Raw genomic sequence first — 20,266 nt, forward strand, 5'->3', positions numbered from 1 at the left:
CTTCAACTTCAGTGACACCTATTTCTTCCCCTTGGGAATGTCCCTGCTGCTCCTGGCTCAGCTGCTGAGCAGGAAGACACCATACTGGGAGGACAGACTTTCTGAACTGACTTTAGCCTGACTTTGCTCACCGTGCATGTTTTGCCTTCCAGCATTGCATGTCTTGTTCCACGTAGCCTTTCCTTGTTGGTGCCAGCCCAGCCCAGCCATCCCCACTCCTCACACAGCACAGCCCTGCCAACCCTCCAAAGCCCCCAGCAAGGTGTCAGTCTTCATTAGCAGAGGAGCACGGGGGTTTTGCTGATTTCCCAAGTAGTCTGTGCGAATACACAGTCCTACGGAGTAAAGGTACTCCAGGACTTCCCTCAGTGTTGGAAGCTGGGGGTGTCATGCTGGCATCCCCACTATCAGTTGGGGTAAGGGCTCCCTGAGGTCTGTCCTCCTGAGCATTTTCTCTCTGGACAGATGCACAGAAATATCTATCTCCATCTCCATCCTATGGTCTGGCCCAGCTCCCTCTCTAGAGGGGATCTCTGACCTAGAAGTTTCAAGATCTAACTCTTCTTAATTATAAATATCCAGACATGTCACTGTCAGAGGGAGATGCATCTCTCTTAATCCTTCCAGACACTATTAACTAGACAATTGAAGAATAAATTAATTAAGCAAAAGAAAAAAAACCAGGCTGAATACCTAGGAAAATATCTTGACACTGAATTGCCTTATGATAATCTCTTAGGGACTTGGGGAAGGCTGTGGTACTCCTGGCATTTGAAAACAAGTGTGGAAAAGCAACAGAGAAAGCAATGGGAGAGGTGTGTTGGTGCTGGAAGGTATGAATTAGAAAGGAAACAAGCATATATCCTTCTATATCTGTGATACTGCTGAAAGAAGGATAGATTCAGCCAGCTCAGATTTTGAAAAATCCCAATAATGTAAATTCCTTAAGTACAAGCCAAGCCTATGAATGAGATAAATCTGTCATTTTGCCAGTGATATCCTTCTAATCTCATCCTTCCTGAATGACGCTGCTCAGAAACACTGCATAAATGTGCTTGCTGCTTAGAGCACTCACTCATGCCTCCCACTCTGACCCCAGGATTAGAGAAGTCCCCTAAATTAAGGCTGTTACTATTTTGAGTCCAGGGTGCACCACTCAAGCAAGGGCTCAGGGGAACATTCAAGCAATTGCAAGAGAGAGAGAAAAGGAGAAGGGGAGGCAAACAGGAGGCCGCCACCACTAAGGAAGACTGTGCCCCACACTGGTGTTGTACTTAAAGTGCTTTACAACCAGAAATGACCCAATAATAAGGAATTATCAACATAAGCATGGGAAGGTAACAGTAATGCAAAGGCCAACTAAGCTAACTTCTTAAAAACCAAAAATTACATCAAACTGATGGTGCCGTTTCCAGAGATGCCATGTGCCTTGCTCCTCAGCAGACACCTCTGTCTGCTGAGTGGGCCCAGAAGCTTGAAATTCAGACCCAAGGTCTGCTGAACACCCTGCTCAAGGTTAAAATGCTTGGGAACCAGAGACACATCCCCTGAGCTCCGATGCCCAAGAAACAGTGGAGCCATTTACCCCCAAAACATCAGCTCAGTTTTCAGACAGACTTTGAGTTGCTTTATGGAGGTGAAAAAATCATTCTGGGTGCCAAAAAAAGGAAAGCCATGCCTGTTCATCCAAATTACACCTGAGACCACCAACCACCATTTGCCTTTTGCTTGCTGTTCCCTTGTAGCCCAGAGACACACACACGAGAACTGTTCTCAGTACTACTTAGGTAGCATATACTGTAATAAACTATGTAATCCCTTAAAATACAAGAGCTTTCCTTATAATCCACGCTTGTGTAAAACCTGGAAAATATTTCATACATTCTTATCGCACCATCAGGAAATAGTTCTAAAGTCTCTGACAGACACATGAATTTTCAGAACTGCCTGTCACATTTACCACATCAGTGCCCAAGAATTGCTCCCTTTCACCATTTCTCTGTGGAAACCCTTCCTGATGATGCTCTCCCCTCCCCACAAGAGAGTTTACAGCAGCAATTCCAGTCAGATACTGGGAAAGGAAAAACAGTGACCCCCTCAAAAGCCAGAGGACTTTTGCTGTTAGCAGCATCAGACTGGACTTCCAGTGTCTTGCCAGGAGAACAGTGTCCTCATGCAGTTTCTGCCCGAGTCTACAGAACAGCCTCTCTGGGCTTTGGTTAATTAAAATACAGTACATCTTGCACAACTTTTGCACTGTTTCTGTAAGAGATATGCGAGGCTGCAGGCTGTCCATCACATTCTGCATGTCCCCTGTGCCAAGACTGTAGTTTTCTATTTGACTGTAAATCATCCACTTTAATTACACATAAGACAATTTTTATTGGGTTTTAGTGAGTCATTTTTCTCTCAGTAATTAATAGTTGTCAGTTCATCTCAGCCCAGTGCTGCTGTAACCCAGTGACTTCAAGGCTGTGTTTAAAATCTCTTTTCACCCACACAGAAGCTCATCACAAACAGGATCACTCTTCCTGCCTTGTCCACTGGAGCTGTGATTATCTTGAAAACCCCCAGCTAGGCCAGCAATGAGGAACACTTGCTGTCTGAGCATAGAAGGGACTGCCCGACAGGAGAAGAACTTGGCCAAGAAAAGGCAGCTCACCTCCTTGACCCCATTTCATTGCTATATGCTTCAAACCCTGGCTGCGTCTGTATTGCTATAAAAATGTCAGTCTCTAACACTTATTTTTGCTCCCTGCTTCAGCATGGCCTTACTTGGCAACTTCTCCCATCTGTTTACTACTCTTCAATGTTGTGCGTGCATTTCCAAGTTGCTGTTTACTTACAATAATGCGAACACTCAGCATTTGCAGAGCATGTAGCTTTGAAGTTGTTTAGGTGTTTTATAGTTGAGCAAGGATCCCTTACAGCTTTCCTAGGAGGAAGTGAAGCTTTCTAGTCCCGCTTTATGGTGGCATGAAAGGGCCTTACATACCACTGCAGGTGAATCCAGGTCCAGACAGACTATATCTAGATGCAGCAGCACTATGTGCACTTGATATCTGTGTTCCCATATAATCGATGGAGGTCTAGTCAATGTTGACAGTGAAGCCCCAGGAATGAGTCAGCTGAGCAAATGTAAGCGTCTAGCCCTCCAGCTCCACTGACTGTATTGACTAGGGGCACAATTACCTACCTCGAGACATTTTCCGCTAAGAAATCATTGTGTGGGCATGAGTCAAGCTCCTGATCTCCTGATTCTTCACTGCATAGACCCCAGTCCACATTCAGACACCTATGATGCGACACTCACATTGAGGTGTTGGAATTCCACAGCTGTGTCCCCCCTCAATGATATGCCCAGGATCATGGCATGTTTACAAAGTTCAGAGGAGAAGCAGAGCTCCTTGGGTCGCTGCTCATCTGCTTGAACTGGAAGAGGAACCTTCTCCACTCAAGCTGTCACCATGAGGGAACTACTCTAAGTGTGTCCTTTTAGAGCCAGTGAGCAACCCTTCACCTGGATGGGGACCTATTTATTATGCAGCAAGGGCCCACTACTGTTTCACAGTCACAGTCCTGACATCCCAGGGTCAGAAAGTGTTCAAGGCTAAACCAGGCCTAAGTTCTGAAACATGCTCGTATCTTGGATCTTTCTAGGTCATCCTGCTTTCATGAGCTGGTAAACCTCATAGCTGACCAACCAGGTCAGCTTTTCAGTGAGTGGACACAGAGCACTGGTATGGAGACTGAAAAAACAAGACAAACCTTCCTGATTCGGCCCAGTCATGATACCCTGCAAATCACCACACTGTACCGGACATGCCATGCACAAGCTACTGGGAAAAACAGCCAGTGTTAATTTGTGAGTACAAATGCACCAGTAACGGCAAAGAGTAGTCACCTTTCAAAGGACCACTTTATACGCAGAAATGTCTGTGGCTGGGGAAGCTCTTGGTTGGTGTCTTGTGTCTCCAACCCTGCACTGAGCTCAGCAAAAACTTCCAGGAAAATGCCTTGCAGCAGCCTGAAATTCTGCTGCATCTGCCCAACAGCCCAGATGTGCACCATGACACCAAGTTGCCCTCTGTAGGAAAAGCTGACCCACAAGTGACCACTTAATCTGCTTGTCTATCCAATCTGGCTCAGCCAGGTGGCATCTGCCTTCCACCATGCTGCCGCAAACATGTGCACAGCCAATCCCTGCCTAATAGTGAGTGCTGGAATCAGCACACGCTGAGGCAGTGGATGATGGCCGGCTGTTGCACGGAAATCATGCTGAACTTTCAAGGACAGAGGGGTCAGGAGACGTGTTAGTGGAAGCCAAGGTCCCTGACCTCCATGGTCCTCCAGCCATCTCAGGAAAGTGCTGGAGGGTATGCCATCCAGGAGTGGAACACTGAAGACACCTGCCTCCAAGGCTCCTGTGCACATTTTCAGGAGGGAAGAAAAACAGCTCAAGGCAATACAGACACGGTGATTTAAAAGGAAACAGACTTTTAACAGAATTTAAAAGGAAAAGACAGTCACATGAGTGCGGCCATGTCCCAGCAGTTATACCATATGCATTTATAGATATCTGTCAAAAAATTCCTCCCTACCCCTTGACAGGATATAAATCATGGGATGAGATATTATTCATGCTGCAGCCTACCCATTATACCTAAAGCTGTGTCAGACGGTTATCAGTGTCCACCAGGAGGACGCATGAGTTTTATCTCACTCCAGGGGACCAAGTACCATGGGGCAGTCTGAGAAAGGCGACTCAGGAGGTGCATATTTGTTCCAGATGTGATTAAGGCAGGATAAATGGCAGGGAACTGGATGGCTTCCCAATCTCCATGTGTTTGTACAGCCTCTTTTTGACTCATCAGTATCTCCAGCATACAAAAAATCTAAGTGCTTTAGGGGCATTTACCTAGGGTTAAGGACCTTGGCCAGTACTGGTGGCTGGTAAGTGTATGAAAGTGCAAAACAGCTGTCAGTGGAAGTGGGTTTTGAACTCCAGGTTTTTTCATTTCCAGCTGAGCAAATTTTCTCCTTATTTTGCAGGATACAGAGAGAACATACTCTCTTGTGCCTAAGCACCACTCCTTGTCTCTGCAATACAACCGAACAAATAGCCTAATCAGGCCAAAATGCAGAGCATGCTAAAAAACTGAGAACATTAAGGGTGCAGTTAGAGGAGGTGGAAATCACCCCTGTAGCCTGGGGAGGGCTGGTATTGCTGCTCAGATCACAGCACTCAGGGGCAGAAGATTATCTAAGATGTTCATCATATCTGAAAAATCATGGCAGTCAGGTGAAGTTCCTGACGATCGGAAAAAGGGAAATATAACCCCCATTTTCAAGAAGGGGAAAATGGAAGACCCGGGGAATTACAGAGCAGTCAGTCTCACCTCTGTGCCTGGTAAAATCTTAGAGCAGAGTCTCCTGGAAGGCATGCTAAGGCACATGAAAAACAACAAGGTGCTTGGTGACAGCCAGCATGGCTTCACTAAGGGGAAATCCTGCCTGAGCAATTTGGTAGCCTTCTATGATGGGGCTACAGAACTGATGGACAGGGTTAGAGCAGCTGATGTCATCTACCTGGACTTGTGCAAAGCCTTTGACACTGTGTCACATGACATCCCTGTCTCTAAATTGGAGAGACATCAATTTGATAGATGGACCACTCGGTGGATAAAGAACTGGCTGGATGGCCGCACACAAAGAGTTGTGGTCAATGGCTCAGTGTCTGGCTGGAGACCAGTAACGAGCGGTGTCCCTCAGGGATCGGTGTTGGGACCGGTCTTGTTTAACATCTTTGTCGGTGACATGGACAATGGGATTGAGTGCGCCCTCAGCAAGTTTGCCAATGACACTAAGCTGTGTGGGAAGGAATGCCATCCAGAGGGCCCTTGACACGCTTGTGAGGTGGGCTGATGCCAACCTTATGAAGTTTAACCATGACAAGTACAAGGTCCTACAGCTGGGTCGGAGCAATCCCAGGCACAGCTACAGGTTGGGCAGAGAAGAGATTCAGAGCAGCCCTGCAGAGAAGGACTTGGGGGTGCTGGTCGATGAGAAACTGAACATGAGCCGGCTTCAGTGTGTGCTCGCAGCCCAGAAAGCCAACCGTATCCTGGGCTGCATCAAAAGGAGCGTGACCTGCAGGTCGAAGGAGGTGATCCTGCCCCTCTACTCTGCTCTTGTGAGACCTCACCTGGAGTATTGTGTGCAGTTCTGGTGTCCTCAACATAAACAAGGACATGGAACTGTTGGAACAAGTCTAGAGGAGGGCCACGAGGATGATCGGGAGGCTGGAGCACCTCCCGTATGAAGATGGGCTGAGAAAGTTGGGGCTGTTCAGCCTGGAGAAGAGAAGGCTGCATGGAGACCTCATAGCAGCCTTCCAGTACCTGAAGGGGGCCTGTAGGGATGCTGGGGAGGGACTCTTCATCAGGGACTGTAGTGACAGGACAAGGGGTAACGGGTTAAAACTTAAACAGGGTAAGTTTAGATTGGATATAAGGAAGAAGTTCTCTACTGTAAGGGTGGTGAGGCACTGGAATGGGTTGCCCAGGGAAGTTGTGAATGCTCCATCCTTGGCAGTGTTCAAGGCCAGTTTGGACAGAGCCTTGGGTGGCATGGTTTAGTGTGAGGTGTCCCTGCGCATGGCAGGGGGGCTGGAAATAGACGATCTTAAGGTCCTTTCCAACCCTAACTATTCTAGTCCAACCTAATTAGTCTAGGTGCCCCCTGAATTATGCCTTCTTTTGATGTCTAGTACTGGTGGACTTCATGACAGTTCCCCTCCGTGACATCACAAACCCAAAGTGAGGATATCCCCACTTGGCTGCATATTTTCATACAACTCATAAGAGCTTAGGAATTCTGCAGCCTTTGTTTATCGAAGTTGGCTGAATTTGGCCAACAGGTTTAAATGTCACTGAGTGTATCTTGTGGACTTATAAATAGGACTTACATGGATATGTACTGATGCTTAGGGAAGCAAGCTAGAAAGAGAGAAAAGAACATTCTTCATTTTTATTAAAAAACCTGGGACAGGTTTTGAACAGCTTTCCAAACAAATTAATTGAAGACAGAAAGCAAAAACAACCTATAAAAGGGAGAATGACTGTGAGCTTCCAGAAAGCAGCAGTAGTAACAGAATGCTTTTGTTTGTAATAAAGAGACTAATGGCTGATTTGTTAGTCATAAGACAACGTAAAATAAATTTCTGCTATATTCCATATTTTTAAAGATTCCTAATTTTTCAAAATCTGCTTTTGTGAAGTTGATAACCTTAGTTACAGATCTCTTTCTGCTTCTCCTTCTGTTCCATTTAAACAGAAACAGTTCGTGTTCAATCAAGCTGTTCTACAACCAGTATTTCTGTAAGACTCTGATTTGAAATAGTATCACCTCTTGGAGGTCTAGTGATTATTGGAACAAGAAGTGTCTTAGCTATGACAAACAGAAATATCTGAGCTTGTGCTATTATTAGCAATGCTTGTTCTCATTCTTCAGTCTATGGCTTGGCAGCTATTTTCCCTTGGTATTTATCTGACTACCATAACAAAAATCTCAGTCCCTGTCTAAATCCACCCTGGGGAGCCAGAGCAGACATTTAATCCTATCACTGTAAAAGCTAAGCGGAGATCTTACTGCTGTCTTCAGCCACTTCCTGGAAAAGTACAGCAAAGAACACCAGACTATTCTCAAAGTTGCATGATTATAAGACAAGAAGCCACAGACACAATTTGGAATAAAAGAAATTCTGACTAGAAATCAGAAAAAAAAAAAGAAATCACCATGACGGAGATAAAATATTGGACCAGATTTGGCAGGGGCCTCTGGATATCATCTAATCTAACCCCCCTGCAAAGGCAGGGCCACCTAGAGCAAGTTACACAGGAATGCATCCAAGTGGGTTTTGAATGTCTCCAGAGAGGGAGACTCAACAACCCCCCTGGGTAACCTGTCCCAATGCTCTGCCACCCTCAATGTAAAGAAGTTCTTCCTCATGTTGAGGTGAAGCTTCTTGTGCTTTAGTTTATGGCCACTCCTCCTTGTTCTGTCCCTGGGCACCATTGAAAATAGTCTGGCACCAACCTCGTGGCACCTGCCTTTGAGATATCTATATGCATTAATGAGATCTCCTCTCACTCTTCTCTTTCCTAGAGTAAACAGACCCAGCTCCCGCAATCTCTCCTCATAAGAGAAATGCTCCAGATCCTGATCATCCCTGTGGCCCTCCACTGAGCCCTCTCCAGTAGCTCCTTGTTTTTCTTGTACTGAGAAGCCCAGAACTGGACACGGTACTCCAGATGGACAAGGCCCAGAGCAACATGATCTGGTTAGATCTGCTTGAGTAGTGGGTTGTACAAGATGAACTCTAGAGGTCCCTGCATCCTAAATTATTCTGGAGTTGTGTGATTTTGTTTGACCTGAGCTATAACACTCAGAATTGTCACCTTCACCAGACATTTGCATCGCATGCCTGAGCACACCTTCAAAGAGATGAAGATCTTGTCTGGCAACACTAAGAAAATAAAAAAAGAAAGAAGAAATCTCTTGAATAGCTGCAGGATGGGAAGGCCAGGGGATCCCCTGCAGATTTCCACGTCTGCAAGAAGGGCAAGAAATAAATCCATAAGGACTGGGAAAAAGAATAACAATGGCAGTTGGCAGCTTAGCAAAAGCTGGATTTAAGTAGGAGTCCTCACTGCAGGCTATGGGGCTGTGGAAATGTTTTTCTTAGAAATGATGTAGCCATCCTGTCTATGAAGAAAATTTTCCAAATGTGGGTTAAATGTAGGTGACAGCACTTCTGCTCTCATATGTCAGAGGAGGCCATGAACTAGTTTTTCCTAACTAACTGAATTCCATGCGTGCTTTCCCAGGTTGCACGTTTCTTGCTTTTAATCTGATGTGGAATAAAACTGTCTTCAAACACAGAACTTTTTCTATGAAGGAAATCTCTGCCAGCCAGCCCAAGAGTTTCTGAAGCTGGCTACTAAGGATGCATAGAGTACACAGCCCTTTCCGTGACAGAAAACACAAAAGTTCATATTCAAAGACAGTTTCAGTTCTATATTTCCCCAGATTTTTCTCCTTGGGCATTGCAACAATTTCCATTGTTTTAAAATCAAGATGGGGTATTTCTTCTCCAGTCCTTGCACAGCTATTACACTTCAAGCAGGAATTTGATTGAGGGAATTTATTCCACCGCTATTACAGCAAGGTTCAGACTAGACTAGCCCAATAACCCCCTCTGGCCCTAAATGTTGTAAAAATTCACCTCTCTTCAGTGTTAAGGAAATGTTGGGGTTTTATGTCCTAAAATGTGACAAGAAAAGCCTTTGTTTCACTTTGTGGTACAATGCTTGACATAGCAACATCCTCCAAAGGTTACCACAGTATTAAAATAAAGAATGGTCTAGAGGCCAGAAGCACCCATAACTTTACTTCTGCCTCTTGTGCAAACCCTCTCTTTAATTACTTAACTGCTATTTCTCTCTGATATAGTATTTTATTATTACCTACTTTTCTTGAATGCTCATCTGATCCGTCTTAATGTTCTTTTAATATCACTTGGAACGGGATAATAATCGGCTTGTACTTCTCCAGCACCTTTAATCCTGACAGGTCCTAGTGTGCTTAACAAGGAGAAAAGGAAAGGAAAAGTGCTTCATTCATCAATCAGGGCAAGGTCATGCAAGACACCAGACAGGCTGAGAAGATGACCTGACACAACTGAAAGTGCTGGGGTGCTTGAAGGAGCAGCTTTAGTTCATGGCCCTATACTTGCAAAAAGTACAAGCCATCCTTTGAGCTTCAGTTCACTACCTGCATGAAATTGTGAAGGCAGGTGCTGATGTGATGTGGGTGAAGTGTTCACAGGATTCCTGTGTGCCAATGATGTATGTTATGCCTTCATCAGATCCATCCACTGAGCCTTCTTCTTCTTCTCTCCCAAAGACTCACAACTGGAGTAAAAAACCACCACAGGACCTACATGGGTAAGGACAGGGAACACTGATGGGAGCAGAGGTGCACATGGAAGTTCTCAGGAAAAGAAGTGATCTCTGCACCTTGGTTTTGACTCATCTGAAGCAGGGCAATGCCTCTGCTGGTAAGGTGTAGAAGAAGGGATCACAGACATGAAGACAAGAAATGAGCATCCAAGCACGTGCCTGTGCAACCCAAAAGAAAGAAAACAAAGATCTGGGCACAACATGAATACGCTCAAGTATTCAAGTGGAAAGTGAGAGGAAAGAATCTCAAGCTGAGGGTAAGGTTAACGCCCCATGTGACAGTGATAGCACTAGAAAGAGGCAGAAAAAGGATGGACATGCAGGAAAATGCTGGATACAAGAAATCTGAGCTAACGCCAGAGCATTCAATAACAGATGTCTGGGAGACAGAAGGAGATCTGCGGTTGGACTGAAGCAAATCAAGACTGCAGAGCCAGCCATAGGGGCTGACATTATTGTGGATGTGGATGTGGATGAGCTGAAGAAAGATGGGAAGGACAAGGAGAAAGGAGCTTTGTCGGACACCGTTAGGGGATTGTGGAGGAAATGTGAGCTACCCCATCAATGATAAAGTGATTACCGAAGCAGGAGAGAAATGGGTGGTGGGAACAACTTTCCAGGCAGGACTGGCTAGAAGTATGCATCTGTCAGGAAACGTCATATTCCATCTTGCTGAGAGTAGCTGTAATTGAGGGCAGAGAACAGACACATGAAGTAAGGAGGATCCATTCTCTCCTCCTCTATGTGGCTATAACAGAGCAGTGACAGGGCCAGCCCCAGTCCTAAGTCTCATCTCTGGCAGCCAAGGGATCGTTAAAGAATAGCAAAGCTGCTCTTCCAGCCTTTTCCTCCCAACTCTCCTCAGGATTCAAGGCAGACAAGCTCAAGTCATTAATGACATGGAAGGTTCAACAGAGTTAATGCTTACAGCATCCGCAGGCCACCTGGAAGGCACAGCTATTGTGGAGGACAGTACTGGATAAAAAAGGATGCAGCTCAGCAGGGCCAAGTACAGGTCCTCCACCAAGGCAGTAATGCCAAATGAACAGAGCCAGGGTGGAGGAGAACTGGCCCAGAAGCAGAACTGGAGGACATAAAGACTGTACAGGACCATGAGCTGAGTAACAATCAATAATCTGCTGAACCATAAATAAATAAATAGGGCAAACATAGCCTTGGAATGTATGACATCTGTTATTTGTTAAACAGGATTCAAAACCTTTCTGTACTGCTCAGCACTGAGAAAGACTCAGCTTGAGAATAGTTTCCGACTTTAGACAATGCATTTAAAGCAAAATATGGACCATTTGGTGAGAATCCAGATGATAATACCAAGGTTTATTAAAGGTCTAGAATCATGTCATAAGAGCAAAGGTAGAATTTGGATTGTTTGGTCTAGAGAATAACAAGCAGTGTTACGGCTTCAGTTGTCACTTCAATTTGTGATGTCCTTAAAGGATGAATTTTCACTGTATTTATATGTAACTACTGGATAATACCTTAAATTACTGCTTGGGGAAAAAGAAAACAGTAAAAATAATCTGCTTTCTTCCTGATGGGCAGGGCAAGAAGAAATGGGTTGCAGCAGGAAAGATGTAGTCTCCAACCATGATCACCCTTGAGGACTGGTTAGACCAGCCTCTGTCAGGATTCTGGATGGATGAACTAATTAATCTTTAGAGACCTGGGCATTGCCTAATGCTTGAGCATGGTCAGTGCATGGATTAAGTTAACAGAAGCTAAACCCACATAGTACCAGAGGTTATGATGGTAGCATCAGGGAACGACTTCACATAGGCTACATCTACAGAACTGTCTGCATCCAGTGAGGACAAACCCCTCCAAATGCTCAATGCACTACAAACTTTAAAGGTGCTTCTTACTTGGATCTCTTAGCTAATGACACAACCTTTTTGCACAGAAATGGTGACCACATGGCCTTACCTAAAACATAAACACTGTCAATCAAGCAACCCTTGATAAACTTCTGCTTAGATCAACATGGCACAGTGGGACACCACAAAGACAGGACCAGTCTTTGGCATCCTAAACTGGTGGAATACCAAGTTAATTTTCTCTCTCATGTTCTGCAAAGTTGTCTTGTATATGGAGCTGGCTATCTAAAACATCTATGAGTCCTTGGTAAAACGGATGGCTGACAGTCCTATTCTCCAACCACAACGGAAGTTTCCTACAAAGTTCTTCTACAGAGGAGACAAAACTTTCTCAGGAATCATTCAGGATTGAACTAACCTTTTCATTCATGGAGTTTATAGAGTTTTCCCCAAGCAGATCCTGGTTTCTCCATCACACGTAGAAAGAATAAAACAACATGTAAACCACATTTTTGCTTATTCTCCCATCTGTGCTATCCCTTCCCTCACTCTCACCCAGGGAAGCAGGTTAAACTTGTGTGACTGTTGTGAGTGATGCCAACATTGTTCACGCTGCAAACAGAGGGTGCTTGGACAAGAAGGTACACAGACCATAGGACAACCTGTGCAGAACAGAGTCAGATAGGACGAGTGGAACCACAGCTGATGTGTCAATTGACTTTGGCCAAGAAAAAGAAAGAAGAGGTAAGAGTAAATCACCAAGGGATGCAAAGAAAAAGAAATTATATGACAGAAGAAAAGATGTGTGAGGATTTAAAGATCTGGGCCCTGCCATTAGAATCAATCTGCCCACCAACATTTTGTCTTATCAGTTTTCACAGAGGGGCATAGAGGGACAGCCAATTTATTATCTATATAGATTTCCAGGTCTTGCTGTTATTTTCCTCACCAGAAGAAAGCCATCGCTCATCACTCTCCACATCCAACAATGAAATCTGTTCTACTGTAACCAGTGATAAATCAGAAAAGGATTATAGGTCAGGTGTGGAAAGACAGCGAAGCTAAGAATGTCTTCAGCAACAAGCAATTCATTTTAGGCAAGTAACCCTAATTAACAAAGGAAAAGAAGAAAAATAAAAAGGTAACAAGCTATTCTGTGAGTACTATTTGAGTCTGGTTTCCCATGGAAACCATATCATATTGGTTTTTGGGTTTTTTTGTCTAATGGGATACACATTCCTGTTAGAGCTGTTGCTCTTGCTGAAGCTCTGTCCTGCATAGACTTTACCTAGTGTGTTGCATGGCCAATGCTATAATCTCTCTCACAGTATGACGTTTCTAGCTTTCCTCTTTTTCATCCAGCCAGTTTTCATGGAACTTTCAGGAATTTAATTCCTTTCAGATCTGCATTCTCTGCCAAATCTAGCTGAAATGGGCCAGTAGGTTTAGAGAAGGGCTGACAAACATAAACTCTAACACCATCACCTGGCTTTATTCCTTTAGCAATCAGCTAATAAAAGGGATGTGGTGACCACAGATATGGATCAATAACAACTATAGTCTATCTTGCTATCTTACTCCAGGCACAGGAGTGATGTGCAGACACACAGCATCACAGATTTTTGGCACAACCATATTCCTAACTTCTGGACTAGGCTAACCTTGAACGGAAAAATACCAATGTGAGCAAAAGGCTGACACAGAGAAGGCCCTCACTGAGTATGAATTTTACTTGAAAGACAACTTGAATGCAATTCAGTTTTGTATGAACAGAGCCCTTCCAGGAGCAAGTGTTGCCTTTGTGGAAAAAACAGTGACTCTACAGATGCAGACAATGGAGCTACATGCTTTTGCATTGCTTGTTCTGCCACTAACTGACATCAGCTACTGTTAATCGTAGCCTGAAATGTATATTTAGGAAACAGTGACAAACACAGACAAGTTCCCTCATGAAGCCTTTTATATGGGGAAAAGTGAAAGAAAAGAAAAACTGCTCCTCAGGCTATCTAGTGGCACTGAAATAAATGGGTCAGGCATCAGAGTTTCAGCAGGCACAAAAGGTGAAAGCCCTGTCTCCTGGAGCAATTAAAAGTCAACGGGATTAGTGGCCCTCACTATTATTTATAGAAATCCCACTGTGTACACAACATTACTGAAATACAAGGGTCAAGTCCCTGGTACTGGATGCCTACTCTTTTGCTGTTGAAGTTAATGGGAGCTTTGCCAATCAACTCTGTGGCAACAGAGTCTAAATCTAAAATAGATTACATCCTGGGCTCCATTCAGTTGATGGCTCAAGCAAAGGTTTTGCCAAAGCCAAAAATGGTCTGTCTGCACAGTACAGATTTGATCCTGGGACAGACAAAATGAGACAGTTAGCTGTAGAGGTGATAAAATTCAAAGACGGGAAAGCAGAGGAGTGGACTGAATGTCATATAAAGTATCTTCCATACCTTTTCAACATAAATTATGACCTACTGATTGAAATCTAAAGGGCTGCATCCTGGCATCTCTTGTGTTCAGTTTTAGCAGGACTGGCTGCTTTCCAATGAATGATTCTTCTTTCAACACTAAGTAAATGAATCCTGTGGAAACATACCTATGAAAAGGACACGGATGAGAAGCCTGCAGCATCCTTATATGATTCAACATGTTTGAAAACAGTGTCCTGACAGTGTAGGCAGTTTGGACAGACCCCAGCAAACACCAGCATCCCCCTTCTTGATTATCCCTGGCTTTGGACATGCTTGTGATGCTGGGTGCACAGTTATTTCTTCTGCTGCTCAATCATTACCATGCTCATGCCCTGAATTCTGTCACAGGCTACCTCTTTTCCTCTTTGTCTCACTCCAGCAAAGAGATACCTGATTCTCTTCAATCTTACAATGTTGTATATCAGAAATCAAGCATCCCAGAGACTTCATCCACTCCTCTGTGCTGCTGAGAGACCAGTCTGTAGAGTGGCAATATTTCCTGGCTTAGTTCATGCCTTCTCTGCAGCCACCACCAGGCAGGAAGCTAATGATGGCTTTTGCCTGTGTCTGTATTTGTAACAGGAACAGGGCTGAGATTCTCACTAGCTGTTTCAAGCAACACATGCTAACGACCAACCCTACACAGGGACCCCAAGAACTATGTGTTAATCCAGACTGAGTAATTCAGTGTCATCTTAGCTCTAGAGAGGTCCTGAGCATAGCAGGTGTCTACATGCCGAAGACATTACATTTACACAGGTATGAAGTCCAAACAGGCATTTTAAGAGTTGGATCCTACTGGCCATGCACAAGGACCTGGTGAGATCGGGCAATAGACAATAGCCCCAGGGCTCTCCTCTTCAGTGTTACCATCATCTCTAGATTGGTTTCAGACCTAAAGCATGAATTTTACTTTAAGAAGTGTTATCATTAATTGCAATTACTCTAGATACTCTTAGTAACCACACGGCTTTGCAATCCTTCATTAGACTTAAGTTTACTTCTTTGTCATGCTAATGTCCATAACCTCATTACATATCACACGGAAATGCATGTCCCAATAGCCATCATAAGTTGTCTTCCCTTCAAATTTTCTTGAAGGTTTTCATGTTCTTGTATTAATGAGCTGGTGTTCCTAAAGTCTGGAGGGGACTTTGATGGGAAGAATAGTTTATTTGCAAACATTTCCATTGAATGCCAAGCCAGGTCCAAACTAGCAGCCTGCAGGCAAAAGACTTCACAGTCTCTCTGAACCTCCTTAGCCATCCAGTCCTATCTGCACTGACTTTTCAAATCTCCATCTTTACAGCATTTTTTCCCAGAACAGAGAAATAGAGAAACGCAGACAGAAACTGACAGGTACAAAAAGATGTGCACACACTCTAACTGACAACCTAACAAGCAGTCCTTGAGACACACTGATTTCCAAATGAACTCAGTTTCATTTAAGAATGCTTTTCTATTTAATTTCAGCACAGCTAGTACCATCTTTGAGATCCTAAACTCCACAGTACTGCTAACTCTTTGCAACATGGGCTAACAGTTTATTCACTGATGTAAAGAGGCTTTTCACCTGTGTCTTTTCCTGCTACTCTCCATGACTTGCTTTCAACCGGGAACCATACCAAATACCGTGAAACATTTGTGAGAGCAGAGCTCACCTGAGTAAGAATCTTTCTCTTGCAGAACACTGTCAAAGATCGAGGAATGCAGACAAAATTCTGCAAACACTGAGCATTAACTAAAACAGAAGCAAATACTCCAGCATCTATCTTTCTCATTTTCTCTTCAGAGCTTTGCCATTCAATCCAGGGTCTCAGAATTAGCTGACACAATGGTGCAGGATGTTCAATCAGTGAAACCTTTGAAAATGCCGAACAAGCCCCTGAAAGGCAATGCCATTACCAAGGTCAGAGTTCAGCCCATCAGCTTTCTTGATGCTAAGCTCTCATTTTCAATAAAAGCAGTTGCCTTTTTCAACTGCCAGACCTGAGCAGGGCTTGCTTTTCATGCCCTCAAAACAGGAACCCAAATGCTGTGATCACCTGGTCATCAGACCCACTCTTTCTCATCTGCACCCCTGGCTTCTCTTGAGTAACATGCAAGTATCAGAACAGTTTCACAATAATGAGCTTTACTCCTTCCTACAGTCCTCAGCACATTTTTAAATGAATCAGCTTACCCAGAAGAGCCACAAACAAACATGAGGAGCTTAAGATATAAGCAATTCAGTAGCCTGAAATATCATGCATGTTGGGCAATCATAAATTTAAAGTGAAAATCCCTACCGATTTTGTTTTGCGTTAGATATTAAATAAAACCTGCTTGCAAAGCCAGATTACTAAGAAACCTCTTTGGCTGTTTTATTTTTTACTAATTTTTTTAAAAATCAAAACAGGATTAAAACATCTTTTGGAGGCTCACTGTCATTTTATCTGGGTAAATAAGCTTAAAGTGCCCAACAGTCAATTCATAATGAAGGTTTTTGTTCTTCGTACTGAGATGCAGCCTCGCAAATTTGCCCACAGCTGCAGCAATTTCAGATGTTTTTTGACAGGTAAATAAAACACTGTTTATATCTGTCATTGTTATTAATCTGCAGAGTAAAGAACTAGCAATTATATTTTCTTTCCAAGTGGATAAATTTTTATGATGATCTTGGCAGGGGTGGAATAGAATAATGTGCATCTATGGCTTTTATAGTTGTGAGGGTCCAAACCATGAAGAGTCTTTGCTCAGCTGTTGAGTTGGAAAATTAATGGGAAATAAACGCTAAACCAGTAATAACCACCATAGTAAAAAGGAACAAGGAATTTGGGATTTAGCCCTGTTGGAGTTTTATTGATGTAAGGGCCAAATAAACCAAACTGCAGGTTTTGACATCAGCTGAACTGATTCAGCTCTCAGTTATTCTGAACCACACTTCTAGGAAGCTGTGTCAGGACCTAGATGTGCTTTAAAACCCCACGATTTGGGCCTCCATGAGGAGTTGTGCCTCCATAACGACTTGCACTTCCCAGCTGCTGCAGGGAAAAGGGTTTCAGATTCTCCTCAAGCTATGCTGGTGAAGAAAAAATTATTTATGGAATAAGGAGCTGCTCAAGGACAAGTGGCAGAATCCAGCTGTCAATGTCTTATTATACTGGTCAGAAACTGTGAGAAGCAAAAAAGAGAAATCCTGGTGAAATGCAATTAGACACCAGTCACGTCTGCTCAGCTCCTCACTCAGGTAGGCTGGCAGATGGTCAGCAAATAGTCTCACTTTTACAATGCAACCTACACAGGTTTTCAGTGTGAGAATTAGCATCCAATTATTTTCAAGCATTAATGTTCTCCAAGGCAGCAAGTTACCTCTATTTTAATTCCGCTTAGACTCTATTTGCTCAGACACGTAAGCCAATCTTGCAGGCACTATGTCTCGTGTACTCAGGCAGAATGGCAAGCCAAGGAAGAGTACTAGAAATGTGGAATAATGCAAATTCCGATGGAGTGAGCCGTATGGCTTCCAACTTTTAGAAGAGATGGGGAGGAGATAGTCAACTGAGGAAGGCATACAGCATCTTCAAAAAAGAATTATTTCCCCCACCCCCCATCTGAAAGCCTGTGGCGAAAACCATGTCTCACAGCTATCAGTCAGCTGCAGAAACCATTAGAGAAGGCTACAGTTCATTGAACACTGAGCTATGATCTATGGAACCCTTGGTATGACACATCCAGCATGGCTGTGGATATTCTGATGAGCTGGTGGCAGGCTCCTCTTCTCCCAGAGAAGAATGGAAGTCCATTCCCCACCTCCCAGCCCCCATCACCAGCATCCTCAGACCAACACAAGGGAAGAAGGCACAGTCACTGCATTATAGACGTGAGCAGCCTTGGGACAGGCAGGATGTGTGCTAGAGCATGGCCACTCTCAGATTATCACTGGCCTTCTTTCACAGACCACACCGGTCTATGAAGGGGAAAGAAGACATGGGGCAAAACCTGTTTTGCTCAAGGTTTTAATGTATCGCCTTACATGTCAGGATCTGTGCCTAAAATGGAAATGGGTATCCGCCAAGTCAAACCTCGCAACCCTTTCTCATGCAAGGATCCCTTATCACAGGTAACAAGGCTATCCTGAGAAATACAGTTTATCGCATATTCAGGCTTGATCTCACAAGCAGAGGTCTGTAGCCTTCCTTGCCACCTGCAGCTATGTCACGTTGTGTACAAATATTGCTGTGTATATCACTGTAAGGAAGTTGCCAGACTGAAAATACATGAACTGTTTTGAATTGTCATAAACAGGGAGAATAACACCCCAGGGTGGCACCTTAGTTCTAGTGACATTGCATTTGGTTCATTCTCCTGCGTGGTGGAGGGAAACTTCACTGGCCTAACCTCAGTTTGTACCAAGAAGCGTCTCAAGGCTGCATCTTCAGCAGGTCCAAATGCAACCAGCAGTCTTTCTCCTCCAGCTAGCACAACTGGGAGCACAGGAGCAGAGGTAAACCTGCAGAGCTCCCACTAGCCATCTCCTGGGAACCACTGACAAAGTGGGTCTGCCTCCTGCCACGTGTTTATACAGACTGAAGTTGTGTTTTTAAAAGCAAACAGCACATTAAATACATGTTTTGCATCACTTCCGCATTCATTGCAACTGGGTACCCAGGGAGGTGACAAAAAGCCCCCTAGACAACATACACAAGCCCCGTAAAGGAGTCCACGAGTCCCTTCCATGCCAGGGCTGCACGGCTCTGAGGCCAGGCATGGGTGCCTGGGGCAAGGCTGCCGGGCAGCAGAGAGGGCTGGAGCCAGCCTCCACCCCACATTTCCCTGGGAAACACCACCAAGGCACAAAACCCTGGAGTCCAGACCCTGGGCAGAGGCCAAGATGCCCTCTGGGTTTCGAGGTCCTGTTCCCTGCGAGCAGCAGGCCCCGGTTACCGCAGGCCAGAGCATCGCTGCTCCTCCGTTATCCCCCGCCCCCCGCGGGCTCACCTGCTCGGGCCCTTGGAAGCAGATCCTGCAGAGCGGGGTGCGGATGCCGCTGTCGACGCTGCTGCCCAGGGAGTAGCGGTCCTCGGCCTTGCTCTTGCCGAAGTCATCCGAGGAGGTGCTGCTGGGCAAGGAGGCGGGCGGCTCCCCGGCGGGGCTGCCCCACTCCTCGGCGGCCGGGCTGCCCGCTCCGCCGCCGCCGCCGCCCGCCGCCCGCCAGCCGAGCCCGCGCCCCACGAGCGGTGCGGCCCCCGCCGGGCCGCCCGCCGCCGCCTCTGCGCCGCCGAGCATGGGGAGAGGCGGCGGCGGGGAGGGCGGCGGCGGCGCGGGGGGTCTCCGCAGCAGGAAGACCTTCAGGTCATTGAAGAGCATGCGGCAGCGGCACTTGAGGAGGCCTTGGTTTCGCAACATCTGTCTCGGACGGAGGAGCCCGCAGCAGCAGTAACAGAAAATGACCGCGCCGGGTGGTATTAACATGTGCCTTTCCTTGGCAGGCGGGGACGGGGCGGGAAAGAACAGGGCAGGAGCCGGGCGCCCCGCGGCCGGGGGGGCTCCGCTGCGGCCTCAGTGCCGGCGGGGGGAGCGCTGGCCGGCAGGGAAGCGACAGAAGCAGAGGCCGAGGGCGAGGGGTGAACGCCCCGGCAGCCCGCGGGAGCCCGGCGAGGATGACAATTACAAAAATCCCCCCAAAGAAACAAAATACCCCAAACCAGCAGCCCCCCCCGCCCCCCCGACTCTGCGTTCCGGGGGGATCCCTTCCCCCCTCCACAAGTTTGTTTAGAAATCAGCGGGAGGAGGAAATGAATCTCCCACGCCCGCGGGTCCGGGGCGCGGGCGGCGGGCTCGGGAGAAAACCCCCGATCAGCTCTTCCCAACTCCTAAGCCTGTAAAAAAGAAGGGTCCACGTCTTCTCTGGTGGGTGTGGGGAGGAGGAAGAATATGGTTCTCTCGACAGTAT

The 20,266-nt window shown here is 45.6% G+C and overlaps 1 protein-coding gene across 1 annotated transcript in view; it reads right to left on the bottom strand.

Moving 5' to 3' along the window:
• Positions 1–19,785, bottom strand: part of MARCHF4 (membrane associated ring-CH-type finger 4) — a 101,608-nt gene extending 81,823 nt beyond the window's left edge. Inside the window, exon 1 of the mRNA XM_065672853.1 lies at positions 19,312–19,785. Within this exon, the coding sequence (XP_065528925.1) occupies positions 19,312–19,785 (474 nt within the window). The remainder of the gene's footprint in view (positions 1–19,311) is intronic.
• Positions 19,786–20,266: the final 481 nt, after the last annotated feature.

The sequence above is a fragment of the Lathamus discolor genome, chromosome 3, assembly GCF_037157495.1.
Source record: "Lathamus discolor isolate bLatDis1 chromosome 3, bLatDis1.hap1, whole genome shotgun sequence".
In the NCBI taxonomy this organism is placed as follows: Eukaryota; Metazoa; Chordata; class Aves; order Psittaciformes; family Psittacidae; genus Lathamus; species Lathamus discolor.